At 46.6% G+C, this 12,996-nt stretch overlaps 1 protein-coding gene across 1 annotated transcript in view; it reads left to right on the top strand.

Annotated features, from left to right (window-relative positions):
* The window catches only part of cds1 (CDP-diacylglycerol synthase (phosphatidate cytidylyltransferase) 1), a 78,757-nt gene that overhangs the window by 36,374 nt on the left and 29,387 nt on the right, over positions 1–12,996 (top strand). The window contains exons 3-4 of the mRNA XM_078411097.1: positions 2,855–2,951; positions 4,105–4,202. Coding sequence (XP_078267223.1) covers positions 2,855–2,951; positions 4,105–4,202 — 195 coding nt within the window. The remainder of the gene's footprint in view (positions 1–2,854; positions 2,952–4,104; positions 4,203–12,996) is intronic.

The following is a 12,996-nucleotide window of genomic DNA, read 5'->3' as shown; positions in this document are numbered from 1 at the left end:
GTTTAATATTGATTGTTTAAATGATGAAAGGATAGCATAGCGTGCAGAGAAATGGTCTAATTCTGCTTTGACTCAATTGAGGGAACAAGGTTATAAAGGTCAGGCGAGGATTTTGAAAAACAGTCGACTACTTGCCTGATGACTTCCTTGGGCTTACCTCTCGTATTGGGTTGAGGCTAAAAATAAAGTTCATTAGGTTTGATACAATTGTGGATGTAAGGAGAGAACTTGAAGGTTTGGAAATAAGGCAAAGAAGTAAAACCTTTGTCACATGACGATAAATACCAACATGTTGTCCAAATGTCTTCTATTCCCTTTTGTGTTTGAAAATCTCACTCTTACAAATGGGTGAAATGTTTAAGAAGTATAAGAAAATAACTGCAGATGCTGGTACAAATCGATTTATTCACAAAATGCTGGAGTAACTCAGCAGGTCAGGCAGCATCTCGGGAGAGAAGGAATGGGTGACGTTTCAGGTCGAGACCCTTCTTCAGACTGATGTCAGGGGGGCGGGACAAAGGAAGGATATAGGTGGAGACAGGAAGATAGAGGGAGATCTGGGAAGGAGGAGGGGAAGGGAGGGCCAGAGGAACTATCTAAAGTTGGAGAAGTCGATGTTCATACCACTGGGCTGCAAACTGCCCAGGCGAAATATGAGGTGCTGTTCCTCCAATTTCCGGAGGGCGTCACTATGGCACTGGAGGAGGCCCATTACACAAAGGTCAGACTGGGAATGGGAGGGGGAGTTGAAGTGCTCGGCCACCGGGAGATCAGTTTGGTTAATGCGGACCGAGCGCAGGTGTTCAGCGAAGCGCTCGCCGAGCCTGCGCTTGGTTTCGCCGATGTAAATAAGTTGACATCTAGAGCAGCGGATGCAATAGATGAGGTTGGGGGAGGTGCAGGTGAACCTTTGTCTCACCTGGAAAGGCTGTTTGGGTCCTTGGATGGAGTTGAGGGGGGAGGTAAAGGGACAGGTGTTGCATCTCGTGCGGTTGCAGGGGAAAGTGCCCAGGGTTGGGGTGGTTTGGGTAGGAAGGGACGAGTGGACCAGGGAGTTACGAAGGGAACGGTCTCTGCGGAACGCAGAGAGGGGAGGGGATGGGAAGATATGGCCAGTGGTGGGGTCCCGTTGTAAGTGACGGAAATGTTGGTGGATGATATGTTGGATCCGCTGGCTGGTGTGGTGGAAGGTGAGAACGAGGGGGATTCTGTCCTTGTTGCGAGTGGGGGGAGGGGGAGCAAGAGCGGAGCTGCGGGATGTAGAAGAGACCCTAGTAAGAGCCTCATCTATAATGGAGGAGGGGAAGCCCCGTTTCCTGAAGAACGAGGACATCTCGGAAGCCCTAGTGTGAAACACCTCATCCTGGGCGCAGATGCGGCGTAGACAGAGGAATTGGGAGTAGGGGATAGACTTTTTGCAGGGGTGGGAAGAAGTGTAGTCCAGATAGCTGTGCGAGTCAGTGGGTTTATAGTAAATTCAGAGTATTACCTGAATGGTGACCGATTAGGAGAGGGGGAGATGCAACGTGACCTGGGTGTCATGGTGCACCAGTCATTGAAGGCAAGCGTGCAGGTGCAGCAGGCAGTGAAGAAGGTGAATGGTATGTTGGCATTCATAGCAAGAAGATTTGAGTTTAGGAGCAGGGAGGTTCTACTGCAGTTGTACAGGGCATTGGTGAGACCGCACCTGGAGTATTGTGTGCAGTTTTGGTCTCCTAATCTGAGGAAAGACGTTCTTGCCTTAGAGGGAGTACAGAGAAGGTTCACCAGATTGATCCCTGGGATGGCGGGACTTTCATATGAAGATAGACTGGATAGATTAGGCTTGTACTCGCTGGAATTTAGAAGACTGAGGGGGGATCTTATAGAAACATATAAAATTTTTAAGGGGTTGGAGAGGCTAGATGTGGGAAGATTGTTCCCGATGTTGGGGGAGTCCAGAACCAGGGGTCACAGCTTAAGGATAAGGGGAAAGTCTTTTAGGACCGAGATGAGAAAACATTTCTTCACACAGAGAGTGGTGAGTCTGTGGAATTCTCTGCCACAGAAGGTAGTTGAGGCCAGTTCATTGGCTATATTTAAGAGGGAGTTAGATGTGGCCCTTGTGGCTAAAGGGATCAGGGGGTATGGAGAGAAGGCAGGTACAGGTTACTGAGCTGGATGATCAGCCATGATCATATTAAATGACGGTGCAGGCTCGAAGGGCCGAATGGCCTACTCCTGCACCTATTTTCTATGTTTCTATATAAATGTCCGTCATTAGTCTGTCTCCTGTGATGGAGATGGTGAGGTCCAGAAACGGGAGGGAGACGTCGGAGATAGTCCAGGTATATTTAAGGGCAGGATGGAAATTGGAGGTGAAGTGTATATTGGGGGTGAAATGTTTTACTGTTCTATTATCACAAAATGCGGAAGTAACTCGGCAGGTCAGGCAGCATCTCAGGAGAGAAGGAATGGGTGACGTTTCAGTCTGAAGAAGGGTCTCGACCCGAAACGTCACCCATTCCTTCTCTCCTGAGATGCTGCCTGACATGCTGAGTTACTCCAGCATTTTGTGATACCTGATTTGTACTAGCATCTGCAGTTATTTTCCAACACTACTGTTCTATTATTCTCATGTTTCCTTAGGCCTCTGTACCACAGTCTCTATTCCAATCTATTTTTGTTATGAAAATTAGTTTTTTAGTTCGATAACTTTCTTTATGAAATTATGCTTTTAACAATTTTGTTACGAGGAAGACTTTACTGCAAAGTAGAAACTTGTAAAATCTTTTTTGCAAGATTTTTTATTTTGTGAAATTAGGTCTACTTCAATTCAATTACTGATAAGTCATGATCTTGTTTTGTTTTGCAGATGGAAGAACTGGTGGATTCGAGGGATCTTGTCACTTGCCATGATTTCATTTTTCTTTCTCATCATCTACTTGGGACCCATTGTACTCATGCTTGTGGTTAGTAAATAATTTTAGAACACTTATTTTTATTTATTAGTAATATTAAATACTTTTTAATTGAAAGAAAGTGTTTGACTTGAATGGTAAAGAAACTTGCAGTAATACCTTCGTGTTTGACGTCTCAATGGGAACCCAACATGTCCGCGCCTGCGCAGTTGGGGCCCGTCGATCTAATACTTACGTGAGATGGTCGCCGGATCCGCGCATGCGCTCAAAGCACGCTGGTTGGCCGCCTGGGCTTTTGTGTTCCATCCCTAATGCTGTTGAGAAGATGGTGATGAGGTACTGTCTAGAACTGCTGCAGTCCTTCTGATGAATCTTTTGGGTGGTGGGTGCCCCATGACAGTGAAGGATACTGTCCTGGATACATTTCCAGGTTAAGATAGCGTGTGACGTAGAGGAAAATCTGCAGATGATGATATTCTCATGCACCTGCTGGCTTTGTTCTTGATGGTAAAGGCATAACGTATGAGGAGTACTGTCAGAGTAGCCTGGAAAATACCTGCAGTGTGCTTTTGTAAATAGTGCACACTGCAGCCTCTGTCAGTGGCAGAGGGAATGTATGTTTAAGGCGGTTTCTGGTCAAATCGAGCAGGGTTGACTGATTTGTGACAATGTATATCATGACATGTGGAAGGATATGACTCCAATTCTTTTGTTGTTCTTTGATGTTCATTGATTGAAGTTATAACTCGGCATCTTGATTTCACACATGGTCAAGTGTGGTCACATCTGATCCATGTTTGAACCAAGGCTTTGATGTGGTCTGGAGTTTAGTTGTCTGAGCAAATCCCTAACTGGTTATCAGTGATCAAGTGTTGGTTCATAGCATCGTTGATGACTGCTGATGACTGCTGTAAATTTCCACAAATAAATGTTTTTTCTATATTGTCAATTTGATGAATTGTCAGCTTTGAGTTCAGCACCAACTTGACAGTATAAATTCAGGAACAGTTTATTTCGGATTAACATCACTGATTTACCTTTTTTCCAACAACCTCTCCTTATTGTCTCCATAACTCCCTTGTGGAATGTTAAGGTTTTCTAAATAAAGGATATTTTTTGCAGCAATTCTAACAGCAATTACAGCAATACAAGCATGTGTTTGCTTTATTGTATTTTGGGCAGTAACATAATCTATTTTTTTCAGGTTCTCTATGTTCAAATCAAGTGTTTTCATGAGATCATCACAATTGGTTACAGAGTTTATCGTTCTTATGAATTACCGTGGTTCAGAACCTTGAGTTGGTGAGTTTGAGTTAAAACTATTTTTAATTTTAAACTGAATAGTGATGCGGGGTAAAAGGGGGGGATCTTTATTTAAACATCCTCAGGAAATGGGAAGAAAGCCTAATTTGATCAATTAACATTCAAATAATATGTATGCAGTCCAGTATGTGGATCTCTTGTATCAGTGTGCAGTACATTTCCAGGAAAAACGTTGTTCTCGTTTACTTTGGAGCTCCACTGTAGATTTGGGTAAAATCTCAGCCTTGCAATAGGAGTTGGTTTGAATAGACAAATGTAGTTATTTTGCAATCAGCAGGATTTTTTAAAATTGCAGTTTCCGTTCAAATTTTAATCCTTTCTTGGTGACCATCGATTTGCACCAATACAAAGTCCTTTTTTTGAATGGATAAATATAAAATCCTCTCCATGCAGGTGTCAGAATATGTAAAGCCATAAATCAATTTCAAGCTTTTCAAAAAAATCATCAAAAGCAAATTATGCTTTTTGATTTTAGTACTTGCATATTCTTGACTTGCTCTTGAATAAAGCTAAAAGTTGCAGGGTGATTTGAGATCATGTAGTCAGTTGGGAGGTAAAATGGCAAATGGAAGTTAATGTTGACAAATGTGAGATCATACATTTGGAGAGGTACAATGTGATAGGAAAATGCGCAATAAATGGGAGGTGTGGTGGAACAAAAAAACTTAAAAATACATGTCCACTTTACTTTTTAAAAGTAGCATAATGGTCAGTGAGGTGGTTAAGAACGGTCCCCTTTATTTGTGAAGGCATAGAATAGATAGGTAATTTTACTACTGGCAACATTGTTCGTCAATGACTGCTGGAGTACATCATTCCGTTTTGGTTGTCGCATAACAAAAGTTTTCTTTGCACCAATGAAGAGTTATGAAGACATTGCCAGCACCAAAAAAATTGCAGCAAGCGGGGAAGATGGAATAAGCTAGGTTTTCTGTGGAACAGGAGACTAAGAGGAGACTTTTTTAAACATCTTAAGAGATGCTTTCATAACAAAAATAAGAGGGACCTATTTCTTGAATAACTAAGGATTGTGGATTTAAAGTAATTATTAGAAGTATTGTAGGGGAGAGGAAATGGTTTCTGTGAGGAGGATAGTAGGAGTTTGGAACTCCCTGCTTGAGAGGCTGATAGAGGCAGAACTTGACCTGCAGAGTACAGACTCAGAGATAGAAGGTGAGGCCAGGCTGGGTAACTTTCTTTTCAAATGACACTGGTAAGATGGACCAAGCACTCTTTCAAGTTGTAAACTTTCTGTGCTTCTGTTATTTTTACAAATACAACACAGAAACAAGCTCTTCAGCCTACCTTGTCCATGCTGACGGTTCCCACAGTTGTATTTGACACAAAGCCCTCTAAACCCTTCCTGTCCATATATATGTCCAAATGTATTTTTAAAAGTCTGAATTGCATCGGCCTCTATAGCTTCCTTTGGCAGGCCATTCCAAATAAGGGTTAGCCAAAATGGTGACCCTGAAGTTCTCTTAACTTCTTCCCCTCTACCAAAATGGTTATGCCTTCCATTTTTAGATTCCTCTACCCTGGCAAAAAGACTGGTGAGCATTCACTTTATCCATGCCCCTCGTGATTCTGCCTACCTCAATAAAGTCAAACCTCAGCTTTCTATGATCCTAAGAAAAAAAGTCTCAGTTTGTCCAATATCTCAAGCCCAGGTAACATCCTTATGCACCCTTTCCGACTTAATGACATCCTTCCTGTAGCTTGGCGACTAGAATTACATATAGTATTCCCAAGTGTAGAAGTGTGGTCTTGCCAACAACTTGGAACAGCTGCATCATGATGTCCCAGCTTTTATACTCTATGAAGTCAAATGAACCAAAGTCCTTTTTATCACATTGTCCACCTGACGCTACCAGGGAACTGAACACCATTACTCCCAGATCCCCTGTTCTGCAATACTCTCCAGAGCTCTAAAATTTACTATGTAAATCCATCCCTGGGTTGACATATCAAAGTGCAACAACTCGCACTTGTCAGAAATAAATTCTATTTGCCATTCATTGACCTACCTTCCCAACTGATCCACATTCTGTTGTAAACTTGGATATCCTTCCTCACTGTCCACAGTGTCCCCAATTTTGGTTTAATCTGCAATTTACAAAGGTGTGGTGCATACCGAATTGTTTATTTGCCAGTGCTGTTTTTTATGCAGTTTATTTGTGATCTATTAACTCTAGATCTATTAACTCTAGATACTCTTTGCATAAATGATTAAAATAGAGTTCATCAATTTTATTTGGAATATTACGTTGAAGTATTTAAGTTTAAATTACCTCTTAACTGGGACCCCATTCTTACTAAACTGACCATTGAATGTTCTCAACTACTACATTAAAGGTTCTCTCTTCAAATGCTACCATCCTCTTCTTGAAATACTTCAACCTCTATTCCTATCCTTCTATGATAATTGATCTCTCTTGAACATTCTTTGGTCTTTAACATTGTTTACTACATCATTCTTTAATCCTTACCAACATTATCCAGCTGGGTTTGATTACACCCACCTAATTCTATTCTCATGAACTTAGCTGAATCCAGGGGATCACATGTAATTGATTTTCTTTCTCTGCACTAAGACTTCATCCACCATTGATTCCATCTACACTGAGAGCTCCGTCGGTAAAACAGTCAACATAATCAGATACAAAAGCGAAACGTGCTACCAGGTTCAGTAGCTATTTCTACAGTTAGAAGACAACTGAATCTCTGATAAGCGAAGGGCGTAGTCCTGATATTCCAACCTATCTCTACAGCCGTTGCACTTTTATATGGGTGTTTCCATAAATAAGGGTACCAACCAGTGACATGGGTGGCAAATTTGAAAGTTATTAAATCATAATGAAATACCACAGCATTAAAAATGAGCCTACTTATGACGCTTTTGAGCTAATTTGTGATCAAAATTGACCAAAATCTGACCAGAATTTAATATTTTCAAAATTTGAAAAATAAAACGAGAAAAAAAAATATTTACAAGACATATGGGGCACTTACTGATTTCTAAGCTTACTTACAAAATGTCGGCACCTAACCCACCACGAGGCCCGTAGTTCACATCACGGTTATTACAATTGCGGTGTTTGAATTTAAAAAAAATCGTGATGAGTACAAAAAAAACCCTGTTATAGCGCTATAAATAGCATTGACAACGTTACTTAATGGGAGGGACCACAGAATGAGACATCGCTAAAATAGGTGAGCAAACTAGATTTTTATTTCATGATTTTAAGTTCTATTCATTATTTAATATTTCAATGGAAAGCTTAAACACAAAATATAAACAATTTAAAAAAGAAACAATAAATATAAAAACGGTTACTCTACTTTTAATTCACACATTTCACACGTGACCAAATGGACACTGCTACTCACGTTCTGCTTCAAAAACTTGGGGCGTCAGAAAACCATCTTATCAGGTGATAAATGATAAAAATCATAAGTTGTAGATCAGTGCATGTTCCTTTAACATAGTGACCTCACCACTACTAACCACTCCCCATTGTCTCTTGTATAATTGTAGCTTCCCCACCTCCAGCTCGCTCTCTAGTTCCAGTGATGACCACGGACAGCTAGGGCACAACATGTGTGTAGTGAAATTAATAAACAATATCCAGTAAAAGACTCTGTGTGCAAAGGACGTCTCCTTACATGGTGTCAGAACGGTAGACTTGCGTCTCCTGTTTATCGGGTTTTTATTTTTAGCATTTGTTCGTCCCAGTTGTGTCCCATCCTTCCACTTTGCCATGGCTCCCTCGTGTCGTCGTCCGGACACGCTTGTTTTTGATGAGGACATAGTGCACCGCTGGACTGTCTTCCAGCGGGACTACGAGCACTATATAGCGATTGCCCATCCTGATGCAACTGCTGCGATAAAAGCTCACCTGCTCCTCAACCTGGCTGGTCCGGAGGCAATGGAACGCTATGCGTCGTTCGAATTCGTCCCTCCGGAGGACCGCAACGACCCGGTATGTCTCATGGCTAAGTTCACTGCCCTGTGCGATATACCCACCAATAACATTATCGAACGTTTCAACTTTTTCTCGCGGCGTCAGACTCCAGGGGAGCACGTTGACGCCTTCATTGCATCCTTAAGACATATGGCTCGGCGGTGCCGCCTTCAAACGATTACACCCGACGAGATGATCAGGGACGTCCTGGTCAACGGTCTCCTAAACTCTAAGCTGCGGGATGAGCTCCTGATGAAGCCTGACCTGTCGCTAACGGACGCCATACATGCCGCACGCATGGCCTCTGCTGTTGGCTCAGTATCTCGGCCGGCGCCCCAGGACATAAATTTCACCGGCCGCCGGCGATTGAATGACCCGCAGACCAGGGTCACCCCCTCCGCGCCCACTATGGTCACCCCTCGCAGATGCCCAAACTGCAACTTCTCGTCACACAGGTATAACGTTTGCCCAGCGCAGGGCAAAACTTGTAATTCCTGCGGGAGGCAGAACCATTTTTCTGCAGCTTGTCGTTCTCGTGGGAGACCTGTCCCTGCTCCTAGAAGGAGTCTAAACAACCTTGCGACCGATGATAGCGCAACCGGTTCCCGGTACCAACATGAGGAACTCCATGGCTCAGATACGACTTCCTCCCATGGAGACTCTATGCTGTTTTCGCTTTTGGGTGCACCTGCATTGATAACGGATCCATCCGTGCATGTTACAGTCAATGGACACTCCTTCCCTGCCAAGGTCGATACTGGGGCTTTTGCAAATGTTATGTCTGTGGGCCTCTTCGAGCAGATAAGCTCGGGGGAGAGGGTTACTCCTGACAACTCCCGCCTCCATGCCTATGGGGGAGGCGTTCTGATTGCCGTGGGAAAGGCAACGGTTATCTGTACTGTTCTGGAGACCTCTCGGCCCCTCACGTTCCTCCTGCTAGCATCCGACAACGTCACCCTGCTGGGCGCCCGTGCATGCCAGGACTTTGGTTTGGTCTCATTCCACCGCGACATCCACCTGGTGCAGGCCCCCATGGACCCCCTGATCGAGTACCCTGACCGATTTGATGACGTCCTGGGGAAGCTGCCCTGTGCCTACAAGATCGTTGTGGACCCGGGGGTCGACCCAGTGGTCAGACCGGCCCACCGTGTGTCTTTTGCCATGAAGGGCCGCGTGGAGTCCACACTACGTGGCATAGTGGACATGGGCATCCTCAAGGAGGTGAGTGCCCCCACCCAGTGGGTCTCCACCATGGTGGTCGCTGCCAAGAAGGACGCGAGCGAGATCAGGATCTGCATCAACCCCAAGGACCTGAACCTGGCTATTAAACGCCCGCACTACCCCATGCGGACGGTGGAGGACGTCGCGGCACAGGTCGGTCCAGCCACAGTTTTCTCGGTCCTGGATGCCAAGAGCTCCTTTTGGCAGATCCCGCTGGATGCACGTTCCTCCTTCCTGACCACCTTCAGCACACCGTTCGGCAGGTTCCGTTTCCTCCGCATGCCTTTTGGGATCAACTCGGCAAGCGAGGTTTTTCAGCGTACGATGGAGCAGCTGTTTGCTGGGTTGCCGTGCGCCATCATTGTGGATGACATCCTGGTGTACGGGAGGGACGTCGCTGAGCATGACCGACACCTCCGCCAAGTCCTGGACAAGGCTCGTGAGATCAACCTCAAGCTTAATCGAAGGAAGTGTCGGTTCCGCGTTGAGGAAGTCACCTACGTCGGCCACGTTTTCACGGCGGGGGGCCTGAAGCCAGACCCCGAGAAGACGGCGGCGATCACCAAAATGCCCGCTCCCACTGACGTGCCCGGCCTGCAGCGCTTCCTGGGCATGGTCAACTACTTGGGTAAGTTCATACCCGACCTCAGCGAACTGAGTGCCCCCCTGAGGGAGCTGACCAAGAAGGACAATGCCTGGGTCTGGCTCCCGCACCACCAATCGGCCTTCGTGGCCCTGAGGTCCAGACTCGCACGGACCCCCACTTTGCAGTTCTTCGACCTGAACAGGCCAATCGTCCTCACCTGCGATGCATCTCGGTTCGGCCTTGGTGCTGCCTGCCTGCAGCTCTACGACGACCGACAGCTGCCCGTCTCCTATGCCTCTCGCACAATGACCCCTGCTGAACAGCGCTACGCCCAGATAGAAAAGGAGCTCCTTGCCGTGGTGTTCGCGTGCTCCAAATTCAGAGACTACGTTCTTGGAAAAACTTTCACCATCGAAACTGACCACCAGCCGCTGGTCTCTATTTTAAACAAGCCCATCCACGCAGCCTCGTCCCGCTTGCAGCGAATGATGCTGCAGCTGCAGCGTTTCACATTCAAAATCGTGTACCGCAAAGGCAAGGAGATGTTCGTGGCAGACACTTTGTCCCGTGCCCCACTACCTTCCACTTCCCGCCATCCGTACGAATCGGCTGACCTGATGGTGTTGAACGTCAACATCGTTCCATCTTGGCAGATGCAGTCACTGGTCACACACACTGCCGCTGATCCGAACCTTCAACAGCTTGAGGGCGTCATCCGCCGTGGCTGGCCTGAACGACGGTCTTCCCTGCCGGCTGGTGCCGTGCCCTACTTCCTGGTTCGGGATGAACTGGTGCTGCACGCGGGCGTGGTGGTGAAGGGTCACAAGGTTGTGGTGCCGGCTGCGCTGCGAGATCACTACTTCCAGACTGCCCACAACGGACACCCAGGGGTGGAGGCCACGTTATCCCAGGCCCAAGCACAGTTTTACTGGCCTGGCATGGTCAAGGACATCCGCGACAGGGTCTCCGCCTGCGCTGCCTGCAACAGCCTATTACCTCATCAGCAGCGCCAGCCTCTCCTGCAGCAGCCGGCTCCCGAGTTGCCGTGGATGGCTGTTGCCGCTGATATTTTCGAGTGGCGTGGCAAACACTACCTGGTCCTGGTGGACTCCTACTCCAGCTGGTTCGAGGTGGACCTGCTGCCGTCCCTCACGTCTGCTGCCGTCATCGGGAAGCTTCGCCGCCACTTCTCTACCTTTGGTTCCCCGGCATCCCTCCAGTCCGACAACGGCAGCCAGTTTACCAGCGCGGAGTTTGCTGCTTTCGCCACCCGGTGGAACTTTCGCCACATCACCAGCAGCCCCGAGTACCCGCAAAGCAATGGACTTGCAGAGCGCGCTGTCCGCAGCGCTAAGGAACTGATGGAACGTTGCCGGCTTGACAGTTCGGACTTGTACCTTGCCCTCCTCAACCTCCGCAACATCTCCCGGGACCCCGCGCTCGGTTCCCCTGCCCAGCGCCTCATGTCCCGCACCACTAGACCCCCTATCCCCGTCTCCCAGCAATCCCTGCAACCCACGGCTCGGAGCCCTGCCGCTGTCAGGGAGCGCTTCACTGAAAAGCAGCTCATTCAGAAGCGCTCCTTTGACAAATCGTCCCGTCCCCTTCCACCTCTGTTCGCTGGCCAGGTTGTCCGGATGGAGTCCACCTCCGGTCACCACCGGCTGGCCGTGGTCGTCGGCAATGCTGACTCTCCACGGTCGTACCTGGTCAATTACGAGGGCACCGTGTATCGTCGTACCCGCCAGCACCTGATGCTGGTAAACGAGCCTGCACCGCCTCCCGCGGTCCCGTATTCACCTCCCGTCCAGTCCCCGGTGCCTGATGTGCCTCCTGCTCCGGTACATCCGCAGTCGCCCCAGCCCCCTTCCCCTCCCTCGCCTGCGCGTGTATCGCTTCCCAGTCCTCCTCCTTCCCCTGGTTCCCCAGCCTCTGTACCCGCACCCGTCCATGCTGTTCCTTCGACCGGAGGGGATGGTGCGTTGCGCACCCGCTCTGGGAGAGTGGTCAGGCCGCCTGTCCGGTACGGTGTGTACGAGTAGTCTGTGTTGTGCTGCATTCTATCTGCTCCCTGCTTGTAGTTTGAGCCTAGCGCATGAGCCGTGGTCACTTTTGTTTCCAAGAGGAAGGATGTAGATCAGTGCATGTTCCTTTAACATAGTGACCTCACCACTACTAACCACTCCCCATTGTCTCTTGTATAATTGTAGCTTCCCCACCTCCAGCTCGCTCTCTAGTTCCAGTGATGACCACGGACAGCTAGGGCACAACATGTGTGTAGTGAAATTAATAAACAATATCCAGTAAAAGACTCTGTGTGCAAAGGACGTCTCCTTACATAAGTATAATCAGAATTTGGCTTATATTGAATTATTTAATTGCAAAATAAATGTGATCGTTCTGGTTTCAATTAGCTTAAGGATTTGATTAAATCCTGCTTGAAAAATGTCACAAAAAATGGCAAGGCCAGATTTATTTATTTATTTTTGCTTTGGCTCATTATTTTAGCGAAACACCATGGTTTACACTATTTAAAATACAGGATGTGAAACAATGGGAATATTACATAAAAAAACAGGAAAATAACCTGGAAGTTTGGAGACCTTCAGTTTCACTACTAAGTGCTATATTTACGAAAACACCCATATACACTATTTAACCTTGCCTTCGGCCAGCTTCATTCAAAATTATAGTTCAATTCCACCATCATGGTTATGCCTAAGGCTACTAAGCCCTATGCTCTATATTTCCCTCCAGGTCTCTTCTCCATATCTTTCCATAACTGCTTCTTTTGGGCTCTGTAGAATGCATCTATATGACCATTGCTATTATTATCATCTGGTGTGAAATGTCAACAATATTTATTTGATAATATTCCTGTGAAGTACACTGGAAGCACATAGTTTTACCTTTCTACCAATTCTCCTGATCTCTCTCAATTTTAGATTCGTTTTCCAACAATAATAGTAGATGAACAAAAATGTTCTCCATTTAGCACTGT

This window comes from Rhinoraja longicauda, chromosome 1, assembly GCF_053455715.1.
Source record: "Rhinoraja longicauda isolate Sanriku21f chromosome 1, sRhiLon1.1, whole genome shotgun sequence".
NCBI lineage: Eukaryota > Metazoa > Chordata > Chondrichthyes > Rajiformes > Arhynchobatidae > Rhinoraja > Rhinoraja longicauda.
Note: the sequence above shows the minus strand (reverse complement) of the source record. Positions and strands in the feature narration are given on the sequence as shown.